The sequence below is a fragment of the Balaenoptera musculus genome, chromosome 3 (genome assembly GCF_009873245.2).
Source record: "Balaenoptera musculus isolate JJ_BM4_2016_0621 chromosome 3, mBalMus1.pri.v3, whole genome shotgun sequence".
Lineage (NCBI taxonomy): Eukaryota > Metazoa > Chordata > Mammalia > Artiodactyla > Balaenopteridae > Balaenoptera > Balaenoptera musculus.
In genome coordinates this window covers 157,733,560-157,760,635 of record NC_045787.1, presented here as the reverse complement: position 1 = coordinate 157,760,635, position 27,076 = coordinate 157,733,560, and the positions used below count along the sequence as shown (strand labels likewise).

General features: G+C 54.1%; 1 protein-coding gene across 2 annotated transcripts in view; it reads left to right on the top strand.

Annotated features, from left to right (window-relative positions):
* SLC25A42 (solute carrier family 25 member 42) overlaps nucleotides 1–19,459 on the top strand; it is a 25,695-nt gene extending 6,236 nt beyond the window's left edge. The window contains exons 2-9 of one of the 2 annotated variants that reach the window (XM_036848408.1): nucleotides 5,385–5,547; nucleotides 7,201–7,315; nucleotides 11,653–11,758; nucleotides 13,446–13,471; nucleotides 14,161–14,327; nucleotides 14,724–14,840; nucleotides 15,333–15,484; nucleotides 17,111–19,459. In XM_036848408.1, the coding sequence (XP_036704303.1) occupies nucleotides 7,235–7,315; nucleotides 11,653–11,758; nucleotides 13,446–13,471; nucleotides 14,161–14,327; nucleotides 14,724–14,840; nucleotides 15,333–15,484; nucleotides 17,111–17,418 (957 nt within the window). In that variant the 5' untranslated portion in view covers nucleotides 5,385–5,547; nucleotides 7,201–7,234 and the 3' untranslated portion in view covers nucleotides 17,419–19,459. The remainder of the gene's footprint in view (nucleotides 1–5,384; nucleotides 5,548–7,200; nucleotides 7,316–11,652; nucleotides 11,759–13,445; nucleotides 13,472–14,160; nucleotides 14,328–14,723; nucleotides 14,841–15,332; nucleotides 15,485–17,110) is intronic. The other variant, XM_036848407.1, reaches the window with a different exon arrangement.
* The last annotated feature ends 7,617 nt before the right edge of the window (nucleotides 19,460–27,076 follow it).

The following is a 27,076-nucleotide window of genomic DNA, read 5'->3' as shown; positions in this document are numbered from 1 at the left end:
CTTGAAGCCTTAACAGTACTATTTTTCTACAATCTGTAAATATCTGTGTGCCAGGGTCAGGGACAGGTGTGGAGGAGGCAGAAACACTGGCTCAGAAGGGTACGGAACATGGATGTGGCTCAGACCTTCCCCAAGTGATTGGGGCTCTGTAATTGATTGGTCCTGAGCAGAGGCTGGGGGTGCTAATTCAGGGGGCCGGGAAGGCTTCCGGAGACCTGAAAGCCAGCAAGGAGTTAGCTAGGTGACGAAGTATTATGAGCAGAGGCAACTAACAAGCCTGGATTTTGTGGGACCCAAGAGAAGGCCGAGGGGCTGGGGAACACGAGAGGGTCCTGAGAGGGGATTGGGTTGAAGGACCTGGTCCGTGGTGCTGGTGAGATATGTGGAAGAGGGCCTCACATCGAGGCCGGGCCACTGTGGGCAAGCCATGATAGTAGACCCAAGCTTAGAACCTCTGACTGCCTGTGCCTCCCCGACTGTGAGATGAGGACCAGAATGGGAGACCTACCTTGTCAGTGGTTTTGCAACTTACAAGATGAAATGTGCCAGGGACTTCCCTTGTGGTCCAGTGGTTAAGACTCCACGCTTCCACTGCAGGGGGCACGGGTTCGATCCCTGGTTGGGGAACTAAGATCCTGCATCGCATGCTGTGCAGAGCGGGGTGAAAAAACAAAAACAGAAGAAGAGGGACTTCCCCGGTGGCGCAGTGGTTAAGAATCCGCCTGCCAATGCAGGGGACACAGGTTCGAGCCCCGGTCCAGGAAGATTCCACATGCCGCGGAGCAACTAAGCCCGTGCACCACAACTACTGAGCCTGTGCGCTAGAGCCCGCTAGCCACAACTACTGAGCCCTCGTGCCACAACTACTGAAGCTCACATGCCTAGAGCCCGTGCTTTGCCAACAAGAGAAGCCACCGCAATGAGAAGCCTGCGCACCGCAGAGAAAAGCAGCCCCCGCTCGCCTCAACTAGAGAAAGCCCATGCCGCAACGAAGACCCAACGCAGCCAAAAAATAATAATAAATAAATAAAAATAATTAAAAAAAAAAGAAATTCACTATTACTGGCAACAACAGAAGGGACGAGGTACAATAGAAACAAAAGAATGTGAAGAAACCATCTGGCCCAGTTGCCTGCCTTGGTGCAGAGCCCAGGCCTCTTGCCCTGGAGAGAGGGAGGCAGCAGGGGCCGCAGGGGCTGGAGGAAGTCGGGAGGGAGGGGGCTCCTGCCTCGGAGTTTCGAGCGCCCTCTGAGGCCACCCGCCATATACTCTGGGCCTCACCCTCAGCCACATGAGCTGTTGGTCACCATCTGACCAATGATGGACTCCAGACAACACCCAAAAGAGCCCATGTTCTTGGGCACAGATAAGGGGGCCCGACCTGGGGGGCTGGGCGCGGAGAAGTCCCAGGCACGGTGACCCCACGCTGGTGGCAGAGGGAGCCTGGCAACTGTCCTGAGTATGGATGCTGTGTGGGCATTGGGAACCCCAGTTCAGTGAGGGAGGCCTCTCGGGGCAGGTTGGGGGGTAAATTCAGAACCTTGTGGCAGTTTGGGGGAAGGAAGCCAATAAAATAGGGGGCATGGCGGGGGTGCCTGAGTGCAGGGGGAGGGGCTCTGACCTGGGAAGGGCACAGCGGGGGTTGGGTCAGCCACACGTGGGTTGTGTCCTCTGTTATTCTTGAAGAGGTGAGTGGGGGGAGGCAAAATGCCAACTGCTGGAAAGTATGTACATCCACAGTCAGGCTCCCTCCATGCCCTTGTCTCCTCCCCTGTATGGCGAGTCCCCATCACTGGTTTTTTTTTTAATTAATTTATTTATTTTTATTTATTTTTTATTTTTGGCTGCGTTGGGTCTTCGTTGCTGTGCGCGGGCTTTCTCTAGTTGCGGCAAGCGAGAGCTACTCTTCATTGCGGTGCGCGGGCTTCTCATTGCGGTGGCTTCTCTTGTTGTGGAGCACGGGCTCTAGGCACGTGGGCTTCAGTAGTTGTGGCTCGCGGGCTCAGTAGTTGTGGCTCACGGGCTCAGTAGTTGTGACTCACGGGCTCTAGAGCGCAGGCTCAGTAGTTGTGGCGCACGGGCTTAGTTGCTCTGCGGCCTGTGGGATCTTCCTGGACCAGGGCTCGAACCCGTGTCCCCTGCATTGGCAGGCAAATTCTTAACCACTGAGCCACCAGGGAAGCCCCCCATCACTGCTGACAGCACTCTATAAACACCTGGTCTGCTTCCAGTCTTTGCATCTGGACAGCCTCCCACCTGGGTTCAGGTAGGTTCACTCATTAGTGACAGGCTGGGTGGCGTCCTCCTGTGAGGGCTTAGGTCACACATTCTCCCTGTCCCCCTCTCCTCGCTCCCCCATAGCTTCCCATCCAGACCTTCATACCTTCACTGGGACCAGCACCTGGCTGTGGCCTTACTGGCCCACGAGCCTTCATGCTCACCTGTCTGGGGGCACAGCACACATTCCAAGGCGTCTGCCAAATCACCTGCAGAGAGATGCTCCCCGCAACCTGCCTCAGTCTCATGTACCAGTTGCATTACTGTCCTCACACATGCCAACAGCCCCCCACCAAAGGTTAAACCCACTTTTCTCATTATGAGTGCAGTCTGATACCTGTCATGTTTTTAAGTTTTTTTTTTTCCTTCCCAGTGACCCGGCTGTTTCTTTGCCTTTGTCTTGAGTTTTTTTGTTTTTGTTTATGAAAGGGCAAAGAGCTCTTTACTTCCTAGGAAAATAGCCTTTGGCCTAAGAGGCAAAAGCTTGAGACCTCCCCCCGACCCCACCCGCCACCAGCCACTGCCCCAGGACAGGAATCTCCTTCTCTCCGCCCTGCAATCCTGGGGAGCTTCCTGGCGGCACTGGGCCCTGGCGGAAGCAGCTTGCAGACTCTGGCTGCCCCTTCTGCTTGGGGTTGGGGGGCCTGAGGCACCCCAGCTTCTCCGCCAAAAAGGATCCTAGTTTCCTTTGGCCGCTGTAACAAATCACCACAAACTGTCTTAAGACAACAGAAGTTTATTCTCCCACAGTTCTGGAGGTCAGAAATCCCAAATTAATCCTTCTGTAGAACCACTCCTAAGGCTCTAGGGGAAGATTCTTCCTTGTCTCTTCCAGCTTTTATGCTCCATGTGTTCCTTGGCTTGTGGCTTGTGTGTATCATTCCAATTTCTGCCTCTGTCTAAACACAGCCTCCCTGCCTGTGTCTTGTTTTTCTGTCTCTTATCAGATCACTTGTCATTGTTGTTAGGACCTACCCTCATTCAGGGTAAGGATCTCCAGATCTTTACCTTAATTATATCTGTGAACACTTTTTTCAAATAATGCCACATTCACAGATTCCAGGGAGACATGTCTTGGGGGGGGGGCCCACCGTTCAGCCCCCTGCAGGTGCTTTCCCGTGACTCAGCCTTGGCGCTCCGTCACCTGTAGTGACACGCTCTTGTAGGTCTGCACTGATTTGTGTGGTGCCTTTGTTTCTGTTTGCGTCCACCACACAGAGGCCCTGTCTGAGCCGTCTGCAGAGCTCCCAGGGCAGGCCCTGGGCCCGGGCCAGGGGTTGAAGAATGGTTCAGAGGGCAACACTAGCAGCCTGGGCCTGAGCCTGCACCGCCTGCCTGGGGAAACTGTTTCCTCCTGGGGAGCTTGGAGCAGGAGTCAGAGGGAGGGAGGGAGGCGAGTGCTCAGACTCTAGACTGTATGAGGCTGGGACTAAAGGGCTGGATCCTTTCTCAGGAGGGCAGTTTTGCAGAACGAGTCCACATTCACCACGCCTACCCAGACCTAACAAAGGCCGCACCGGGAATTCCCTGGCGGTCCAGTGGTTAGGACTCCGCACTTCCACTGCAGGGGGCACAGGGGGCACGGGTTCGATCCCTGGTCGGGGAACTAAGATCCCACATGCTGCGAAGCGCAGCGAGAAGAAACAAAGAAAGGCTGCACCATCTGCATCCGGGTGCCCAGGTGTGAGGACAGTCCCCCGCGGTCCATCACGTTGGGGGTGACACTGAGCGGCAGCCGGACGCATGGAGGGTGCTAGAGTCACAGTGTCCTCCACAGACTGATACCCCAGCCACTGGCTGGAAAAGATCCCTAAGGCCTAGTTTCTCTTTGTTTGTTTGTCTGTGAGCAGTTTTAGGTTTATAGAAAAATTGCAAAAGTAATACAGAGTTCCCCTCCACCGCACACACCCCGTTTCCCGTGTTAATAACATCTTCCTTTGGTATGGTACATTTGTCACAACTGATGTACAAATACTGATACATTATTATTAACTGAAGTCCATTGTTTATTCACATTTCCTTAGTGTTTCCCTAATGTGCTTTTTCTGTCCCAGCATCCTCACGTTACCTTTAGTCGTCACATCTCTTTAGGCTCCTCTGGGCTAAGATAGTTTCTCAGACTTTCTTGGTTTCGACAACCTTGACGGTTTTGATGAGAACTGGTCAGGTGTCCTATGGCCCTTGGCCCTTGGTTGGGATTTGTCTGGTGTTTTTCTCATGGTTGGACTGGGCTTTGGAGAGGAGGACCTCAGAGGGGAAGTGCCTTTCTCATCACACATGTGTCCAGGGCACGTGCCGTCAGTGTGACTTATCACTGCGGTGTTGACCTTGATCACGTGGCTGAGGTGGTGTCTGTCAGGTGTCCTCACTGTAAAGTTACTCCCTTCCCCCCTTTCTGTGCTGTGCCCTTTGGAAGGAAGTTGCCACGTGGCCCACACCTAAGGGGTCGTGCTGACGCTTCCCTTCCTCCAGCACTGAGCATCTGCGTAACTTATTTAGGATTCTTCTGCCTGGGAGATTTGTCTCTTCTCCCCCATTTATTTATTTATTCAATCATTTATTTATATCCATGTGGACTCTTGGCTATTTATTTTACCCTTTGGGTTACAATCCAACACTTCTGGGACTTCCCTGGTGGTCCAGTGGTTAAGACTCCACGCTTCCACTGCAGGGGGCACGGGTTTGATCCCTGGTTGGGGAACTGAGATCCCTCATGCCTTGGTGCAGCCAAAAAAAAAACCAAAAAACAGACAACACTGCTTTATTGATTTTTTTGCTCACAGTGTTCCTACTTTGGCCACTAGGAGCTCTTTGATTTGCCTTTGTGTCCCATTTTCACAGTCCCCTTGACTTTGGTTCCTGCCTGGCACCTCAGGGTGGTCCAGGCTCATCGTTGAGTTTCTGGCCCCGTCTTAGAAGCAGCTGTTCATCCCCGAGCCAGGGACCATTTTAGGTAGGAAACAGCGGCAGAGGCCACTTGGAACAGAATCCTGCTTGAGCTTCCTAGGATGTTCCGTACCAGCGGGTGCCTGGGAGGACCTGGAGGGCAGGAGGGGCTTCCAGAGCTGGCTCAGGGGGGCATCTGCCTCATTTGCATCATTTTACAGGAAAGCATATTGATTCATTGGGTGATTTTAAAGCAAGGGATACCTCCAAGCATACCGGTGCCCAGTGGCATCTCCGCGACGCCAGTCCTTCATCCTTTTTTCCTCCTGGTCCCCTCCCTGTGGTTGGCTGAGCTCTGAGTGCTCCTGCACTAGGAGGTTGAAGGTAGGTTTGTTATCCGAAAACTGGGTTCACGTCTTGGTGGGTGTCAAGCAAATAGACACAACTAAGTCAAAGATGGGGAGAAGGAAGCATGTATTACTTGAGGTTGTTAGGGTGGACCCCGATCCAATAGGGCTGGTGTCCTTACAAGAGGAAAAAACATTCTTTCATAAGAGGAAATTTGGACACGAGCCTGTGTTACCTGAAAACTGGGTTCATCTCTTGGTGGGTGTCAAGCCAATAGACACAACCAAGCCAAAGATGGGGAGGGGAGAAGGAAGGATTTATTATGACTTTCAGCAAGTAAGGGGAACACCGGGGACCTTTCCCAAAGCAGTGTCTCCCCGAACAGCAAGATTGGGGAAGTTTTGGGCTTCCCTGGTGGCGCAGTGGTTGAGAATCTGCCTGCCAGTGCAGGGGACACGGGTTCGAGCCCTGGTCTGGGAACATCCCACATGCCGCGGAGCAACTGGGCCCGTGAGCCACAATTACTGAGCCTGCGCGTCTGGAGCCTGTGCTCCGACAACAAGGGAGGCCGCGATAGTGAGAGGCCCGCGCACCGCGATGAAGAGTGGCCCCCGCTTGCCGCAACTAGAGAAAACCCTCGCACAGAAATGAAGACCCAACACAGCCATAAATTAATTAATTAATTAATTTAAAAAAAAAATTGGGGAAGTTTTAAGCTCAGGGTACATGCATATTTATGAAAGGGCTTGAACAGAGGAGAATTCAGCATAGAATTGGGGCAAAGGTCCACAGAGTACAAGCTTTAGTTGATTGAAGTCAAGAGGGTCAACATCATTCCACCCTCCACCTGGGTGGGGGCCTTAGTTCCCAAAGAACTCAAAGATATATTTATTATTATGTCTATCCTTGAGGAGCAACTAGGACTCCGCTTTATCACTGCACTACTGTCTGACTGCCTTTTCTCTGTTCCTGCATTCCTTTGTTCGCTTTAGATCATTAATTACCGAGACCTGTTCAAGGGCAGGCATTGCTGCCAGGCTTAGCTCACAAAATGGCTTAGGCCAAAATGGCTTCTCTTATGTCAAGAGAGCCATTCCTGGTTCTCTTTCTCCGGGGACCCCCTAACTTATCTGCTCACAGGTTTCCAGGGAGGAATCCTCAAGTATTAGGACACTTTACTATAACTTGTCCGCAAAGGGCAGGCAGCCACACAGTAGGACAAAGATTAATTTTCGAAAAGTATTTCTGTGGACGGAGTCTCAGGTCCAAGCTGGCATAAGCCCAGAGGGCATTGGGCTCCAGGGCAGGTGGAGCCCTCCAGCCTCCACACCCTACACCCTGCCAGGCCTCTGCCTCCTGCTGTGTGACCTCGATGTCAGCTTAACCTCTCTGAGCCAATCTGGGGGGTTGGTACTAGGTTAAAAAAACAGAGGACTCAGAGGCCCATTTGTGAGGATGAAATAAAAGAGCTGATGAGAAGAGCTTTTGTCAATGATTAAGCAATCAGGTCAGGGGACTGTTGCATCCAGATGCAGGTTCGGGTGTCTTCATCCTGCAGAGAGACAGAAGCCAGGTTAGGAGAAGCGTGCCACTGGGGCAGTGCTGGCATCGGGCCACTTGAGGATGAATCAGAGGCCCCAGGCTGGTGGAGGAGGCCAGATTCTCACCTCGTCCCTTCTTGCTCCCCAGGACTGAGTCTCCCGCCGTCCTGAGCAGGCCTGGAATGGGTAATGGTGTGAAGGAAGGCGTGGTGCGTTTGCGTGAGGATGCCGAGCCCGTCCTGCCCGCTCATGTGTCTTCAAAGGCAAGTATCCTGGCCCCCCCCCTCATTGGACATTCTCACCCAGTCCCTCTTCTGTACTCGAACCCCATTACAAATAACCCCCTGACACGCTGAGGGCGAGGCCGGGGGGTGAGGGGGTGATGCAGGCCGCCTCCTATTCCATTTTTATAGCTCCATTTGTGCTGTGGATCCAGCTGCCCTACCACTTGGCAAGAAGCCAAAACCTCGCCCAAATTTGGCTGGGATGTCGAAGGTGTCCTTGAGCCCCTTTTCTCACTCAGATTTGCCAACACAGAAGAATTAGCCAAAGGTGGGGTGGGCTGCAGGGGAACTCCTCGCTCCAGGGAGGAGTTTACCCTCAGCTCTGAAATTCATCTCTGATTACGCCCTTCAACTGAAGACAAAAGCCTTATTCCCTCATAAAGAAATTGGATCAGGGACTTCCCTGGTGGCGCGGTGGTTAAGACTCCACGCGCTCCCAATGCAGGGGACCCAGGTTCGATCCCTGGTCAGGGAACTAGGTCCCACATGCATGCTGCAACTAAGAGTTCGCATGCCACAACTAAGGAGCCCATGTGCTGCAACTAAGGAGCCCGTGAGCTGCACCTGTGGGAGCCTACCCGCTGCAACTAAGACCTGGCGTGACCAAATAAATAAATAAGTAAATATTTAAGAAAATGAGAAAAGAAAAGAAATTGGATCAGCCCTGTCCTTGTTCACCATAGAAGCTGGTAGAAGTTCTCCCAGCTGAACCTAGAACATGGACTAACCCACCTTCACTGCCAGGCTGGCTCAGGCACCCGCAGGCAGTTCTCAAAGTCCATGGGCTCAAAGCCTGAAACAGCATCATCCTCTGGCCCTCCTGACCTTTCCCCAAATTCCAAGTCTCCCTCTGGAACGCCAGGCGGGCAGGAGGACTGATTCTCGGGGCCACCGTCACCATGCTGGGGGCGGCGGGGGGCAAGCCCCAGAGCAGGCACCCATCCCTCACAGTTTAGTGAACTTCGCGGCAGAGTGTGAGGGAGACGTGGCTTTCCCTCCACGGGCCCGATGGATCCCGCCAAGCGGACATGCCCAGCAAAGGCCCCTGTGCTTGGCGTGCACTGGGACACACACAGCGCCGGTTTACCTCTGCGCTGGCTGACACAACCCACGTCAGTCTTGGCCTGCTTGGCCAGCCCAGTGCAGGGAGCTCACTCTGCGAAGTCCCATTTCTTTGGTTAAGGAGCCGGGCATCTTCTTGTGATGTTCACCGCTGGTGTGGATCCCATCTGTGGATCGCCTGTTTCCTCTCCGTCAGGCTGCCTGCCTCCTTTTTCATTTGCAGGATCTCTCCGTATGATGGGTATGGAGACTTTGACCATTCAGTGATGCCTATGCCAACCAAGCTCTTTAAAGAATAAGCCAGCTGTGGTCATTTAAGAGTCAGTGGGGGTGGGGGGGGCTTCCCTGGTGGCGCAGTGGTTAAGAATCCGCCTGCCAGTGCAGGGGACACGGGTTCGAGCCCTGGGCCAGGAAGATCCCACATGCCGCAGATCAAGTAAGCCTGTGTGCCACAACTACTGAGCCCGCATACCTAGAGCCCGTGCTCTGCAACAAGAGAAGCCACCACAGTGAGAAGCCCGTGCACTGCAATGAAGAGTAGCCCCCGTTCGTTGCAACTAGAGAAAGCCCATGTGCAGTAACGAAGACCCAACACAGCCAAAAAAATAAAACTAAAAAAAAAAAAAAAAAAAAAAAAAGGTCAGTGGGGACTTCCCCGGTGGCGCAGTGGTTAAGAATCCGCCTGCCAATGCAGGGCACACGGGTTCAAGCCCTGGTCCAGGAAGATCCCACATGCCGCGGAGCAATTAAGCCCGTGCGCCACAACTACTGAGCCTGCGCTCTAGAGCCCGTGAGCCACAACTACTGAGCCCACGTACCACAACTGCTGAAGCCTGCGCACTCTAGGGCCCGTGCTCCACAACAAGAGAAGCCACCATAGTGAGAAGCACGCGCACCACAATGAAAAGTAGCCCCCGCTCTCATCAACTAGAGAGAGCCCGCGCACAGCAGTGAAGACCCAACGCAGCCGTAAATAAATAAATAAATAAATAAGCTATGTGCTGCCCCGATGCCTCTTTAAAAAAAAAAAAAAAAAGTCAGTGGGAGCGTCTGCCAAAGGCAGCAGCAGCCTCCTCCACTAAGCGTGTGAAGTGGGCTGACAGCGTGTCCCTGGAGCGCCACGTTGAGAGTTAGGGTTTAAGGATGTGTGTTCCCCACGTGCAGAGCTGGCTTTGTGATTGTAAGAACCACAGGTTGCACAGGAAGTAACCTGGTGAAGGAGATGAAGGGACACATCGGCTCCACTTCTGGTGCCCACAGAGCACAGGGACTCCCCGTAGGGCATTCCCTCTGCTCACGGTGGCTCGAGGTCAGCTGTCACCACATTCACTCACAGAGAGGAAACTGAGGCAGAGGGCCTCGGAGCTGGTGCCAGGAACACCACTGAGCCTTCTGGCATCAGATGTCCACACCTCTCAAAGCCAATGGGACCAAAGGACGAGAGCCTTGCTGTGTGACCCAGAAAAGGCAGGGGTCCCCAGTGACAGGCCTCTGTGAAGCAAGAAGATGGAACCCCATGGTGACGCTCGGCCTCAGAAACTGAGAGGGGAAAACACTGCTACGGGATTCTGTTCTTTTAGCGAGAGGTCGGCTGGGCTGGTGAAGGGAGCGCTGAGCCCAGACTCAGGCCAGGAGTGTGGACAGACCCAGCCCTTCCCCATGAGCCACCCGCTGAGCTGAGCAAACTTGGGGCGTAGCCCTGGACTCCACCATGCCCACTGGGACCCAGGCTACCAGTTGTACCCCCCACATGCCCCTTCATCCCGCCCCCCTCACAGCCTCCCCTGGTTCCAACCTCTGCCATCTCCATCCTGGGTTTCACAGGAGCTGCCTCTTCTCTGATTCCAGTTAAAACAGGCTGTTCACCTTCCACACTTCTCCATTTCTCTTTAGGCAAAGACCAGCCTCTTCGTCAGGCCCTCACACTCTGTGGGGTCCAGCCCCACCCACCTTTCGTCTCTTCTCTCTTCCCTGTGCCCCTCCCTTTCCCTGTGTCAGCCACCCTTCCCTCCTTGTGGTCCCCCAGGGCCCCCCACTCCTTCTCACTGGGGCCTCTGAGTGTTGCGTTCATCCCCCTCTAAGAGTGTCACACGCGCGCACGCACACACACACACACACACACACGCCCTGCAGTTAGGTGTACCTCATCCTTCAACCTCGGTCCCTTACCCCTCACCCCGCATTCTCCTGGAGCCCCGAGCCCCCTCCTCATAGCCCGTCCCAGATTGGTGATTCTTCACACATTTGTCTGATGAGTTCATGTCTGGCTCCCCCCATGGCCTGGCAGCCCCGTGCGGGGAGTGGTGAAGGCTTGTACATACCCCTGCCCCGCTCCATGTGTCTCCAGGCCCCTGAGGGCGCCTGCTCTGAGTGGACTTCACAGATTCCCGGGGTCACTGAGCTACCTGCTCCTCAGCATCCTTGCGCGCTGCAGACTGAGGACATGTGGGGCATGTCCAGAAGAACACTTCCAGAAAGTTCTGTGACTGAGTCAGCAGAGGGGATGGAGACTCCAACCCGATGAGCAGGTGGCTTCCTGTGTGACAACTCAGGGCTCCCTGGGCCTCTAGGGAAGGAGGGCCGTTGGAGCCGGGGCTCGGGGAGCCGCAGGAAGACTTGGGCAAGCACTGGCTCTGGGGCTGGCCACAGGAGTGCACAGTGCTGGTCAGCCACATCTATCACCATCGCCCTTGCCTTGGCTGGATGAAGAGCCACAGATGCCAGCCAGCCCCTGAAGTCCTGATAGAAAGTTGTGGAAAGGAGACACGCTGAACAGTCAGGGTCTGCTTGCCTAATATGCCCCACCCACTCCCCAGACCACCAGGAACATTTACCCTGAAACACTGCAATGGGAGAGTCCCTCACACACAGGTGGTGGGTGGAACCAAGGCTTGAAAACAGGACAGGTCAGGGGGGACGCTTATGTTTGGAGTTCGTCCCGTCGTAGGGCGTCTCCGAGAACTGGGAACCTCACGGGACAGCCCAGCCAGTGCATGACCTCTCATGTCATGGTTGGTCCCTGTGGCCCAGGAGGTTTTCACTGTGTCCCACCAGGCTTTGTGGCTGCTGGACCCACCATGGCTCAGCCCGTGCCCGGCATGCTCAGGGCCTAGCAGGGCTGTGTCACTCTGGCCACTGTGTGTCTGTCAGCCCTGGACCAGGGGGAGAAGGAAGACGCTCAGGAAACTTTCCCGAGCAGAAGAGCCGCCTCCTCTCCCTGATGACAGACCGCGTGTTCGTGTGTTTTCTTGCAGAGTGATCACAGGCAAGTTCTTAGCTCCCTCCTGTCAGGGGCCCTGGCTGGCGCTCTTGCCAAAACGGCGGTAGCTCCCCTGGACCGAACCAAAATAATCTTCCAAGGTAAACGCTGCCTGTCCATCTATCCCATGTGATAGAGAAGCTGCCAAGCAATCCTCCTCCTCCTCCGCGGCCCCCCAGACTGCTCTGCAAAGTGGTTTTTAAAATGCCTCTGTAGAATGCACTTAGAAAGTCTGTTAGTGTTTAGGACTGGCGTCACAAAGTACCACAAACGAGGCAGCTTAGAACAACATGAATTTATTCTCCCACTTTCTGGAGGCCAAAAGTCCAAATTCAAGGTGTCTCTAGGATTGGTTCCTGCTGGGGCCCTGAGGGTGGACATTTCCTTACCTCTTCCAGCTTCTGGTGGCTCCAGGCATTCTTGGCTTGTGGCCGCTTCCCCCCAGTCTCTGCCTTCCCCTCTGTGTCTGGGTCCTCTCCTCTTATAAGGACCCATGTCACTGGATTAGGGCCCACCCTCCTCTAGTATGACCTCAGTTTAATTATATCTGCAAAGACTCTGTTTCCAGTTAAGGTCGTGTTCACAGGTGCGGGGGGTGAGGACGTGGATATATCTCTGGGGAGGACACAGTTCAAGAATCCATCTCCCTCCCTTCTTAGGGTTGAGCAGGCACAAGGTCCCCTGAAGATGAGGCCTTTCTGTCCTGCAGATGGTGGCCAGTGCGTGAGGGGTGCCGGGAAGGAGGACGGTCACAACCTGGGACGCCCTCCCCCTCAGCTCTTTAGGAGGAGAGGACTGCAGACTCGTGCCAGGCCCCTCGCACTTGCTCAAGCTGGTCCCTTAGCCTCTCTGGGCCTCAGTTTCCTCATCCATATAACAGGAGCGTTGATATCAACCTCCTCCCTGAGGAGGAGGGGGAGGAGGAGCGAGCTGACGTGGGAAAGGACGGGCATGCAGCTGAGCACACGTCCCTTCCCCACCACACACACACACACACGCACGCACACACACACACACACGCACATGCACGCACACACACACACACACGCACATGCACGCACACACACACACACACACACGCCCAGGCAGCTGTGTTGTTCCTGGAACAAATGCTCACAGGGAGCTGGGTGTAACTCCGAAGGCAGGTGGTGTGCATACGTCCATGCAGACGGGAGCGCAAGGCTATCCTGGGAACGCAGCCGACCCTTGGGAAGCGGGGGATGGGGGGGTGAGCCAGGCAGCCCTGGAGGGCGGGAGAGTGGGCGTTAGGGCTGCCTGGGCCAGGCCGTGGAGAAGAGAGGGCAGGCCGCAGATGTCAGACACCCCCGTGGCCTTGTCCTGCAGGAGCCAGAGCCCCTCGGCTGACCCCCGCATGGCTGGTGGCTGGGATGCCTCCCCCAAAGGGGTCTGGCAGAACTGGGGTCCAGCAGGGGTGGGGACTGCTGGGTGCCAAGCCCGGCGGGGTGCGTCCTCCCACAGGCCCCTACAGAGATCCTCACTGTCATGGGGGTCAGGTGGCAGCTGGGCTCCCCTTCCTGGGGAGAAGCCGGTGTGCAGAGGGGCCTGGACGTGGGCCGGGGGCGGTAAGGAGGCTCCTGGGAGGAGGCTGACTCTGCTGCGGAGGCCCCCACCTCAGCCCTTGTGGGGGGGGAGGGGGCATTCCCAGGGGAGGCTCTCACTCCCCATGCTCAGACCAGACCCCTGCGGAGGGGGTCATGCAGACTGGGGTGGGGGGGGGGTCCCGTCCTTCATATCTCACACTCTCTGTTGTGTTTTGTTTTTTTCCAGTGTCCTCAAAAAGATTTTCTGCCAAGGTGAGCCACTAGGTCAAGGACCCCCGGCTCTAGGACCTTCACCTCCGCCCTGCTGGGCTGGCAGCGGCAGAGGAGGAGGGTGGTAGAGGTTGGGGAAACGTTTTTCAAGGTGCTTTTTCCCATTGGTTCTCCCCCAACCCCGCCCCAGGCCGGCTCCAGGGCCGCCGGGTGACCAAGGCCTCCCCTGCCAGGCACCAGGGCCAAGGCCACCCGTCTGCACCCTGAGCTCTGCCTGGACACAGCCCACCCTGGGAATTGACGGGAGACCCCCCTATCCTTGGGGTAGCGGTGAGGGGACTTGACAGTCTAAACTCACAGTTGTCGTATTTGATTTATTTTTAAACACGGAGCAGGTGTTACCTTCTTAATAAAGGAAAAGGAGAATATTTTAAAAAGCTAGACTACCAGACGCCAACAAAACACCCTCTGTGGGGCTCTAAGCCTGCTTTGCAAGCCTGGTTCCCTCTGGCTTGCTTTCCAATTCCGAGGGCTGGAGGACAGGGACTGGGCGTTCGGGGGTCCTAGCGCAGAGCCCAGAGAATGTGGGGGAGGGGGACGATGGCTCCCCCCAGGCGCAGGGCTGGGCAACATAAGGTGGGCAGGGAGGTCCAGCGCTCTGCCAGCAACGGCACTGCTCAGGTGGAGGCGGAGGGCACTGACATTGCCCCTTTCCCCTGCCCTCCCCCCAGGAGGCCTTCCGGGTCCTCTACTTCACCTACCTCAACGAAGGCTTCCTCAGCCTGTGGCGCGGAAACTCGGCCACCATGGTGCGCGTGGTGCCCTACGCCGCCATCCAGTTCAGCGCGCACGAGGAGTACAAGCGCCTACTGGGCAGCTACTACGGCTTCCGCGGAGAGTGAGCCCTCCCCCCCGCCCCCCCAATAGAAAAAAACCCCTCTCAGCGCTATTACATCACCCTGTTCTCCTGTCTTCCACCTGCTCACCGTGTCAGAACTTCTCTTGTTTATCCGGTCTCCCCTCAGAACCTAAGTCCCAGGACGGCCACTGATCCTACCTATGCCCCAGAGCGGGTAGGGAAGGTGCTCGTTGTTCATTCATTCGTACGAGGAGGGGGAAAGGCGAGGCAGCCAGGGGGACTTCAATATGGCATCCACCCAGAGACTCTCCCCCGCTCCACCCGCTTCAACTCGGCTGGCTTCCTTGCAGCCGGTGCCCGTTCCTCCATCCCTCCCCCCCAGACCTGTGGGCGCCCGGGGCGTTGGCGGCTGACCTTCTCCCCACCCTCTTTCAGAGCCCTGCCCCCTTGGCCCCGCCTCCTCGCGGGTGCACTGGCCGGAACGACGGCCGCTTCGCTGACCTACCCCCTGGACCTGGTCAGGGCACGGATGGCCGTGACCCCAAAGGAAATGTGAGTCCTACCACGCACGGCGACGTTTTCACCGGCAGGGTGGGCTCTGTGTCTAGTGGGGTCCCCAGGTGGGCTCCCTTCACTGGGCCCCTGGGGTTTGGGTCTGGGCCTCCACATCCAGCTGCAGACAGAGCTGTGCTGAGGCTCTGCTACCTACACCTCCCCCTGGGTACCTTAGGGCGGGCCAGGTGTGCGGCTCCGCAGCTGTTCCAGAAAGGCCATAATCGGGTCTCTTAGCTTGGGGATCAGTTTCTGCTTCCATCAAACCCGAAGTGTTCATGTGGAGTCAGACACAGCCAAGCGCTGAGCACGGCAGAGTGATCCCAGTGGTGAAGGTGGCGTATGGCCTTGGGCGTGCATGGCCCCCTCGAATGCCAGAACTTCTGTGAGGTTCTGTCCGTCAGCATCCAGGCCTGTCCCCGCTGACGTGGGAAGAGGGGAGAATTAGCGAATTGAGGCCTCCCCCCCTCCCCGCCCCACTCTGTCCTGCAGGTATAGCAACATCTTTCACGTCTTCATCCGCATCTCCCGAGAAGAGGGGCTGAAGACGCTCTACCACGGCTTCATTCCCACCGTGCTGGGGGTCATTCCCTACGCCGGCCTGAGCTTCTTCACCTACGAGACACTCAAGAGCCTGCACAGAGGTCAGGAGTGTGGAGCCAGGGCAGCGCCTCCGCGGGTCACGCAGAGCTGGAGGCGGGTGGAGGCAGGGGGGCACTAGGACTCCCCTGGGAGGGGCAGGCCGGGGGCCCAGGGTCTGGATCAGGAGAAGACACATATCAGGCCAGCCCCGGGGAAGCTGGACTCCTGACCTTTAATGCCTCATTTTGAGAGCAACCTTGTGAAGTCCAGAGTGTCACCCAGAGGGCTGGAGGCCCCTGGTGCTCACACACGCCTACGGGTAAAACCTAGAAGGAGGGGAAGTGCCCTCGTGTGTTTTGGTAATTTTGAGAAACTAGAAAAGTACAAAGAACATTGTAACCCCACCCATACCTGCCACCGCCCGGTCCGATGAGTCATTAACAAACTGCCTTATTTGCTCCAGGATGTTTTTTGTTAAAGAAGGAAAACAGTCCAGGTAAAGCTGAGATCCCCTGTCCAGAACCCCCAGCCCCACTCCCCTGAGCCTCCTTATTAGGGGTGGGTTTCCACCCCTCACCTCCGTTGGAAACCCTTCTACCTGCGCTTTTGTGTAGCGGGAACAAGCCTTGTGCTGTTTCCTGGTCATGGGAAGTGAGTGAGCGGTCACCTCTTGCACTTCCGGGTAGTGCAGCTCTGACCCATCCTTTTAGCAGTGGAGGCGGGGGGGTCCCCCGTTGGGGCGCCGTGAGGCCATTTGTGGGTTTTCTGTGATCAGCTGACATCAAGAGCTCCTCTCCTTGTGTGGATGTGAGACCCCGTTTTTTTGGTTTTACTCTCCACCCTCTGCTCTTCCAGTGACTGCGCTTGCCCGTGGCGCCCTGCCCCCTTCTCACCCCTAGTGGTGCTGCTGGCAGGTTCCTTAATGTTTTGCCAATCTGCTGAGTCAATAGGGCATCTCCCTGTTTTTAATTCCTAGTTTCCAATTTACAACACATTTTTAAAGAACCCCTGTTGATCCCTTGCTGCCCCTTCCTCCCTCCAGCCCACCCGTCTTCACAGCACCCAGGGGAGGGCGCCTGTCAGGCAGGCTGGGCTGTGGAGAGGGTTCCGGACATGAGTGATGTTTTCTTTTTTTTTTTTCCAGTTTTTTTTTTTTTTAACATCTTTATTGGAGTATAATTGCTTTACAATGGTGAGTTAGTTTCTGCTGTATAACAAACTGAATCAGCTGTATGCATACATATATCCCCATATCCCCTCCCTCTTGCGTCTCCCTCCCACCCTCCCTATCCCACCCCTCTAGGTGGACACAAAGCACCAAGCTGATCTCCCTGTGCTATGCGGCTGCTTCCCACTGAGTGATGTTTTCTTTCTTTACTAGATGAGAAACAAGAGTGACTGGGTGTGAGCTCGTTCTTGGTCTTAGGACTTGGTTATATGATTCTTTGTGCTTTTCTGTCTTGTAAAAATCTTTTATCTCTCAAATTTGATTAAAAACGAGGGACCAGTAGGTGAGGAAGTAGGGAAGCCATGGCCTGGGTGGGAAGGCCCAGGAGAGCCGGTCAGGTCCTGAAATGCAGCTGTGACACTGCCGGTGCATGTGAGCGCGGGGCGCAGGGGTGCACGGGTGGGCGCCAGTGTGCCCCCTCCCATCGCTCTCACAGCCCCTCCCACCCCTCCCCCTGCAGAGTACAGCGGCCGCCCGCAGCCCTACCCCTTTGAGCGCATGATCTTCGGGGCCTGCGCGGGCCTCATCGGGCAGTCGGCCTCCTACCCGCTGGACGTGGTGCGGCGGCGCATGCAGACGGCCGGCGTCACGGGCCACCAGCGCACCTCCATCGTGCGCACGATGCACACCATCATGCGGGAGGAGGGCGTGGTGCACGGCCTCTACAAGGGCCTGAGCATGAACTGGCTCAAGGGTCCCATCGCTGTGGGCATCAGCTTCACCACCTTTGACCTCATGCAGATCCTGCTGCGGCACTTGCAGAGCTAGGGGCCAGTGGGGTCGGCTGCTCTCGAGCTTCAGTTCGCGGTGGACCGCTGACCCCTTCTGTTTCTGAGCCCAGCGAGCAAGGGCGCGCTGGGTTCCACCCAGGAGGTGCGCAGATGCGCCTTGTGGAACAAGCTGGGGGGCCTGGGCTCAGTACGTACAGGTCTGAGGGGAAAGCCAGTGGTCCTCGAAGTGCATTGTTGGGACTGGGGGGACCGGAGCTCCCGTGCTGTCCTCTTCCCGCCTCAGTAGGGCTGGGGCTGCCCCGGGAGGTATTACCATGAATGCCCTGAGTGACGAGTGGCTGGCACTGCTTCCTGGTGCGCTCTGTGTCCTTGGACAGGCTCCTGGTTCTAGTGACCTGGTCCCCCCTGGGCTCAGAGCCAGACTCCGCCTGCCCCTTGTTGTTCCGAGTCTATGTTCGTTCAGAGTCTATGTCCTCTGGCGGGGGGAGCCCCAGAGAGTGTGGGGCTGAGGCCTGGCCTCCTGCCCTGTCCCCCGTGAGATCAGCCTCCTGCTCAGCTGTGGCTACAAATGCAGCCTCTCACCCTACCCTGCCTGCCCTGCCTTTCCTGCCTTCACTACTTCCCCGGTAACATGACTCCTTGTCTGTCCCCAGAGTCTACAGCTTGGGCACAGCCTTCTCCTAAGAGTGTTACACCGATCCCAGACTCTATCCCGGGCCCCTGGGATTGGGTCTTCCCCTCTGTTGTGCCCCCCACGCCCCAGTTTGTAATGTTCTCAGGAGGGTCACGCCTCCTCCGGGCAACAGGGTTTGAGGAATTGCCATGGGTTTGGGTCTGAGCCCCAGCCTGAAGCATCTGCCTGGGTTGCCAGGAAGCTCTCATTCCCGCCCCACTGGCTGCACTAATGGAGGCTGGGCCTCAGGCCCTGACCATCTGCCCATAGGCATGGGGGCTCATGGGGGGGACCCATGGCATCTTGCACATCCCTGGCTCCCCACCTGAGCAGTTACTTGGCTGGGACATGGGACAATTTAAGGCCCGTGGGGTTGTCTGATTTCCCATGAATGGAGTACATGGAGGCAGCTGGCCTCCTTGATTCTCCCAAAGTGAGAGCCCGAGACAGCATCTGGCCTGGGGGCAGGAAGCTTGGAAGAGTCAGGGTACCCCAGAGAGCTGGTCTCACAGAGGAGGCCCCCCAGGGCCCACCGGGAATCACAGGGACTTGGAAACACCTGTTTCCTAATGACATTTGGAGTTTGACTTTTTTTGGTTTTGTTTTGCAATTTGGCTGGCCCTGGGTCTAGACACAGTACACCCTGACCAGTCCAATCTGGTTCCAGGACCAGGACCACCAGAGGGTAGGTTTTCACAGTGGGCTCAGTAGCCACGATGTGTGAAAGGGTTTGAGAGGGTATCTTAGCTGCCACACATGCATTTCCAGTTTTGATTTTCATTTCCTCCCTTCGTTCTGTCCTGTTTCTGTTTTTCTTGCCTTAGTCCCGTGGGTGTGAAGACCCCTCTTTCTGTCCTTCCTGCATGTTTCCATCAGCCAGCCCCAGTCTTGTCCCCAGACTCTCATTCCCGGGGGCCCAAGCAGCCTGTGATGGCTGTCCTGTGGGGTAAGCATCCGACCCACCTTCTCCCCCAGCCTTGCCCAGTGCTCAGGAGAGGCAGGGGCGTCCCTCACAGGGAGACAGGATGGGAATGTGAGGGCCCCCAGGCGAGAACAGCAGGGACTGGCGGTCCACCCCGGGCGGGTGAGACCAAATGGGTGGTTAGGCAGCACGCTCCTCTGAGCTGCAGGCTGGGCAGGAACGGGGAGGGTCCCCCAGGGTTGCCGGCCCCAGCGTGCCTCCCCAGGGTGACTCCCAGCCAAGCGAGCCTCGGCAGCACCGCCCCCGACCCCCCCAGCCCTGCACACAGCCGGACCTGCACCCTCGGCAGTCACCCCTCTCACTGATTGCCTGGCCTGATTTGGAGTTACATTTTGACGCCATGAAGACACTTTGTTTATATATAATGTTTATATATTTTAAAGATTTGTGACAAGAGAGTATATTTAATAAAAATTAAAATGACTTTTTCTCCTGCCCATGTCTCTTCTTCGGCTCTGACCCTCACCCCCCATGAACCAAAAACAGGGTTGAAGTTATTTCGACAGATTTTTTTTTTTAATTTATTTATTTTATTTATTTATTTTTGGCTGTGTTGGGTCTTCGTCGCTTCGCGTGGGCTTTCCCTAGTTGCAGCGAGCGGGGGCTACTCTTCGTTGCGGTGCGCGGGCTCTAGGCACGTGGGCTTCAGTAGTTGCAGCACGCAGGCTCAGTAGTTGTGGCGCACAGGCTTAGTTGCTCCGCGGCATGTGGGATCTTCCCGGACCAGGGCTCAAACCCGTGTCCCCTGTGTTGGCAGGCGGATTCTTAACCACTGCACCACCAGGGAAGCCCCATCGACAGATTTTTGAATAAACTTTTTTTTTTATAATGTAATTGCTATTTGGACTGTTAAATGATTGGCTAGAAAATGCAAACTGCACAAAGAGTTTACCATGAAAAGTAGGTCTACCTCCCAGTTCCCTTTGCAGGGATGTCTCCCATTACCAGTTTCTCGTGTCTCCTTCCAGAGAGATCCTGTGCACACACACTTGTCCCTCTGGGGACGTCAGTCGGGATGGACCGTGTGCTACTCAGGAAGCACTGCCCCAAAGTCCCATGGTTTCTCCCCAGCCCTGTGTCTGCTCCATGACTGGCTGAGGCTTCGGGCATGAGTGTCACTGTCCGCAGGGGCAGGAGGATGAGGCCACCAGAGGTCTCCCAGGGGCCACTGAGACTCGCTTCACCTGCAGCCCATCGTCTGGAATAACTTGCAGGGGCCACCCAGCCAGAGACCGCCAGTGGGAGCCTCTGCGTGCCCGGGGTAGGCGGGGCCGGGTGAGCGCATGTGCCACGTGTGCACCTGCGCAGGGGTAAATGGCGCCAGGACGGTCCGTCGAGCTCCTTTGCGTGCTGCATTCATCCATTGTATTTCTATCACGTCGGTCCCTGTTGCGTACAGGCCTCATTGTTTAGCGGCAGTTTAGTGTTCCTCTGGGGGATGGCCTGTGATGAGATCCACCCATCCCTTATTGATGGGTAGCTAGGTTGTTAGTGAGCTGTTGCCACGAAAACGTGGTAGTGGCTCCTTGGGGGCCCTGAGCTCGCCCCCCCCCCCCACATCCACCCCAATTTCTGGTCAGTCCCATTTCTCACACCACCTCCTGAGCCTGAGGGGTGAGGTCAACCTCTCTCCACTCTCCTCCACCACTGCGGCATCCCCTAATGCATAGAGGTGGACACGATCCCATCTGGGCCTGTGACAGTAAAGATGTTTGCTAACCTCTTCCAGGGAGAGCTTTGAGACACACCCTTCCTCTTCCACTGGCCCCAGGGGAAGAAACCCCAACCCTGGGTGGTCGTTGGCACTGTCTTGTGACTGCAAGGTAGGAACCAACCCCAGGGTAAACCTGCCACTGCAGGAAGTAGAGCAGAGATGAGCAGAGAAATTGGATTCTTGGTGACATTGTCTGGGATGCTGGATTCAGCTTTACCTGAAGCTGAACTGCCTCTCAGCTTCCAGCAGCATGAGTCATTTCATCCTCTTTATTTAAGACAGAGTTGAGTTTCCTGGCACTTTCTGAAACAAACCTCCTTGTAGGTACCTCATTGGGTTCATAAGCTAGTGTGCCTGTGGCATAAGTTTCTAGGAATGAAATTGCTGGGTAAAGATCAGGGATATATTAACAGTACAGTTGATGCCGATGCCAAACCTGGAATTCATGGTTCGCACCAACTGTTTTTTGCTGTAAGCCACTTGGACCCAGCCTGGGGTTCCCCTCGGGAACACAGTCCAGGAGCCAATGACTGTGGACAGCTGGAGGGTATGTAGTGCAGCCCCTCACCACCTGGGTGGGACCACTCTCAGGCTGTGTGCTATGTTTTCCCCCCTGAGGTCCCCAGCAGGACCCAGCCCAGATTGCCCAAAGTCGCCTGATCGCTGGCAACCCCTGCAGGGCTCCTTCCCTCCCTGTCTCAAGTTGCTACCCTCGTAGGGGCTTCCTGAGGTCACCCCTCAGGCCGAGGGCACTGAGTCCTAGAGACAAGGTCATCTTCTGGGGGAATCTATCCAAAGATGAACAGAAGTATCAGCTACTCCTGCAAAGAGATGTTATCCATTTACACCACATGCCCTCAGTGTCTGAGTTTCCTATGGCCAGTGTACCAAAGTACCACGGGTTGGGTGGCTTAAAACAACAGACGTTAATTTTGTCAGTGTTGGAAACCAGAGGTCGAAAATCAAAGTGTTGGCAGGTTTGGTTCCTTCCGAGGGTCACGAGGGAAGGATGTGTTCCAGGTCTGTCCTTGAGTTCTAGCCGGCTGTCTTCTCCGTGTGTCTTCACCTTGTCTTTCCTCTGTGCCTGTGTAAGCAGATAAGTTAGGGGGTCCCCAGAGAAAGAGAACCAGGAATGGCTCTCTTGACATAAGAGAAGCCATTTTGGCCTAAGCCATTTTGTGATCTAAGCCTGGCAGTAATGCTTGCCCTTGAACAGGTCTCAGTAATTAATGATCTGAAGGGAACAAAGGAATTCAGGAACAGAGAAAAGGTAGTCAGACAGCAGTGCAGTGATAAAGCGGAGTCCTAGTTCCTCCTCAAGGGATAGACATGATATCTTTTTTAAAAAAAGTTTTAATCAAAATTTGCTTTACAATATTATGTAAGTTTCAGGTGTACAGCACAGTGATATATATATATATATATATATATATATATATATATATATATATACACACACACACACATATATATATATATTCTTTTTCAGATTCTTTTCCCTATAATAATGTATCTTTGAGTTCTGCATGAACTAAGGCCCCTAACCAGGTGGAGGGTGGAATGATGATGTTGACCCTCTTGACTTCAGTCAACTAAAGCTTGGACTCTGTCGACCTTTGCCCCAGTTCTATGCTGATTCTCCTCTGTTCAAGCCCCTTCATGAACATGCATGTACCCTGAGCTTAAAACTTCCCCAATTTCACTGTTCAGGGAGACACTGCTTTGGAAAAGGTCCCCGGTGGTCCCCTTACTTGCTGAAAGTCGTAGTAAATCCTCCTTCTCCCCATCTTTGGCTTGGTTGTGTCTATTGGCTCAACACCCACCAAGAGGTGAACCCAGTTTTCAGGTAACATGGGTTCCTGTCCAAATTTCCTCCTGTAAAAAAAATTTTTTTTTTCCTCTTTAAGGACACCAGTCCTATTGGATCGGGGTCCACCCTAACAACCTCATTTTAACTTAATCACCCCTTAAAGACCCTATCTCCAAATACAGTCACATTCTGAGGGCCTGGGCATTAGGACTTCAACATAAGAATTTGGGGGAGGACACAATTCAGCCCATAAACACTAGCCTTTTTGATCTTCCATAATCTGACAAGTTAAAAAATGGCATCTCACGATTTAACACTACCTGCTTTTTTGTTTGTTTCTCCCCTGAGTCCATCTGGGAAGTCTTTCCTCCTAAAAAGAACTCAATTTTTCATGTTCTTACCAACTATGTAGTTTTCCCCAGTTTATTTACTTGTCCCTAGGTCAGCTTTCTACCGTCAGAAATAATTTAGTACCTGCCACCCTTGCACGATTCACCCATGTGCAAGAATCTCCCTGGGATGTATCCCTAAGGAATCCACTGGCCATGAGGTCACCTCTTCTAGGTGCTGCCAAAGGGCTCCCCAGAGAGGCTGTGCAATGCAGGCACCATAAGTTCATTTGTATCATTTTTTTAGATTCCACATATAAATGATATATGATATATGTCTTTGTCTGACTGACTTCACTTAGTATGATAATCTCTAGGTCCATCCATGTTGCTGCAAATGGCATTATTTCATTCTTTTTTATGGCTGAGTAATATTCCATTGCATATATGTTCCACATCTTCTTTATCCATTCATCTATCCATGGACATTTAGGTTGCTTCCATGTCTTGGCTATTGTAAATAGTGCTGTTATAAACATTGGGGTGCATGTTATCTTTTTGGTGTTTTGTTTGTTTGTTTGTTTTGGCCACACTGTGCAGCATGTGGGATCCTAGTTCCCCGACCAGGAATCAAACCCGTGCCCCCTGCCTTGGAAGCGCGGAGTCTTATCCACTGGACCGCCAGGGAAGTCCCCATGCATGTATCTTTTTGAATTAGAGTTTTCATCTTTTCCAGATATATGCCCAGGTGTGGGATTGCTGGATCATATGATAACTCTATTTTTAGTTTTTTAAGGAACACTCTTGCTTTTCTTTATGGTGTTTCCACCTCCCTATGTGTCCCTAAACCACATGGTGCTGAGCTCCGAGAGTGGAGAGTACCCACAGCCCAGGCTGAGCAAGCGAAGGGCCAGGTGGCCTGAGGTGCCACTGCTGGGGGGCTGTGCCCTGTGGGCTCAGGGGCCAACCAGGCTTCAGCTGTCAGGAAGTCCCTGATGATTCCTGGGATGCTGGGTGGATAGAGCTAGGAGACAACACTTCATCATCTTTGATTCCTGAGCCACTAGATGTCACTTGTTGTGTCCTTGTTGGGAGTTGGTCCTCATTCTGGAAGTTCCCAGAGATGTGCCTTGGGATGGGGCTTTTGTCACCCAGCCTCAGGCACCTGGCATCTTTTGGTCCCAGGGAGTTCCCTTGTTCCAGCCAGTGTCGCCATCTATTTGCCTGGATCTCTCCTCTCAGAACTCTCACTGTCTGGAAGGTTATTGTGAGTCAATCCTTCCGTTTCCTTTTTGTCCCCTGTTGTTTTCGGTATATTTTATCTTTTTGTTCCTTCTGCAAGATTTCCACAACTTCATCTTCCAAGAGCTCAAAAACAAACAAGGTTCCTTAGCTATTCCTTTTTGTAGCATTCTCTTCTTGTTTCATGAATACAATCTCTTCTTCCTGAGAACAGTCTGGACTGTTTGTTTTGTAAGTTTTCTTCTCCCTGGAGAGTCAATTTCCCCAGTTTGCTTTTTTTGCTTTGAGTCTGTAACTGGACACTTCCTCAGATCCCTGAACACCCCTGGACATCTGCTCATGACAAAGAATGGCGACTGAAACCAGCAGATTGGAAGACCGGCTGTATGGGGGTGGCGGGGTACACTGGGGGGGGGCACAGCTCAACTGGCGGCTGATGAGAACTCCATGATGCCAGTGTCTTTAGCTCTTTCTTCTTTGGCCATTTGGATTCCCCAGGAGTCTTCAGTCTCATGCCTGGAAGATTCTGTAATCTGCACACAGGGTAAGGGATGGTGGCTCTCTCCATTTAGCTTTATGTGTAGTCACTTAACCCCATTTGCCACCACACCCCCTACCAAGCCTGGCTTCCCTCCTTCTGGCTGCCCAGTGGTACTGTGGGAGGGACACAGGTACCTGAGAACTTCCCAAACAGCTTCCACACCAGAGGCCTCCATATTCCACTGCCATCTTCAGCCCAGCCCAGTGGGGCCTGGCGCACTCAGTGCCCATGGAAGGTTCTAGAGGTAAATCTGGCTGGGCTTTGGGTTTGGCATCCATGGACCAGGCAGTCAATTGTGGCTCCTCCCTTAATTCCTACCTTCGGAATGTTCTGTAGCCTCTATACTTTTACTAGTGTTTTGAGAAGGATCAACACGGGAGGATGCATTTAGTTCGCCTTAAGCCTTGTGTTTAACACACTTTTCATTTTTATCCACACAACAGAAGCACAGAGTTTCAAAAGTCAAACACCCGTCTAGGGGCCAGGACAACAGCATTCCCGGCTCCCCCGCCCCACATGTCAGCACTTTCTTCGGGTATCTGGTTATAACCTCACTTCCCTAAGTGAAATCATGCTCCCTGTTAGTGGTTCTTGTATAAGATATGTAGCAAATCAGTGGGGCAGCTGGGCTTGGGAGGAGAGGTCGGTGAGGGCGCTTCTCCCCTCAGGTGACACACACAGATGAGGGAGCCTGGAGCAAAGCTCAAGGCCCCGAGGTGGGTCACGCTCGCTGCGTTGGCTGGGCAGGTATGCTGGGTCCCACACCATCACTTAGGCCCTTGGCTTCCACCCTGGTGAGGGAAATGGCTTTGCTTTGTCTTCTTTAGTCTTTTTTTTTTTTTTTAATATTTATTTATTAATTTATTTATTTGGCTGCGTTGGGTCTTAGTTGCAGCACGCTGTATCTTTGTTAAGGCATGCAGGATCTTTCGTTGCAGCACATGGGCTCTTCATTGCGGTGCGTGGGCTTCCCTCTAGTTGTGGCCTGCAGGCTCCAGGGTACGTGGGCTCTGTTGTTTGCAGCACGTCAGCTCTCTAGTTGAGGCGCGTAAGCTCAGTAGTTGTGGCGCACGGGCTTAGTTGCCCCGCAGCATGTGGGATCTTAGTTCCCCGACCAGGGATCGAACCCACGTCCCCTGCATTGGTAGGCATATTCTTTACCACTGGACCACCAGGTTAGTCCCACCTTGTCTTTTTTATTCTTAATGTACATTTTACATATGCTAAAAGATTACATAGCTTACATTGTGAAAAAAACAAGATGGGCTCAAAATGGAGTCACTTATGCTAAGGCTTATGTCACCAAACCGAGACTTAATTACAGTTTCAGCTCGTCCAGAAATGGACTCTGAAACCAGTCAATCAGAAATCGCCTGATCAGCATGAGTGAGGTGATCTACCTGATAGCTGCCATTCCCTAAAGGAAAGGGACCTTGCCATAAGTCCACTTTTCGCTAATATAACTTCTTTGTTCCCACTCCCTTCTGCCTTACAAAAGTCTTTTATGCAGCTCCTCAGAACTCCTTTCTATCTGCTGGATTGGATGCAGCCCGATTCATGAATTGTTATATAAAGCCAATAAGATCTTTAAAATGTACTCAGTTGAATTTTAACAACACGTACATTAGAATACACACGTGCACGCACACGGGTTTCCCACCGCATGACCACAGCTACAGGAAAATGCCAGTCAGTGATGGCCCCTCGTCCTCGTTCTCCTGAGTCACCACGGCCTCAACAATGTGCTCATTTGCTGTGTGTGACCTTGATAAGAAAGCAGTCCCCCTGTACTTGTGGAAGAGGGCGGTATCCCCCATGGCCCCCTGCCCAGTACCATGGGCTCACCCACCTCCCTCTCCCCCATTTCTCTCACTTCTCACCCTTTGTCCATTTCTTCTCACCCCCTTTCATTCCCTCTTCATTTCTTCCTCCCAGGCCTTTGCTATGCTCTCCCTCCATCATTCCCTTCTTTCAGCACTGAAGCCCCGGACTCCCCACCCAGCCTGCACTACTTAACCTGACAGCATGCAGAAAGCCGCCTCCCAAACCACCTGAATCCTTTTTGTAAAAAGCGGCTCGCTCGGGCTTCCCTGGTGGCGCAGTGATTAAGAATCCACCTGCCAATGCAGGAGACACGGGTTCGAGCCCTGGTCCTGGAAGATCCCACATGCCATGGAGCAATTAAGTCCGTGTGCCACAACTACTGAGCCTGCGCTCTAGAGCCCGCAAGCCACAACTACTGAGCCCACGCGCCACAACTACTGAAGCCCACACGCCTAGAGCCCGTGCTCCGCAACAAGAGAAGCCACTGCAATGAGAATCCCACACACCACAACAAAGAGTAGCCCCCACTCGCCGCAACTAGAGAAAGCCCGCACGCAGTAACAAAGAACCAAAGCAGCCA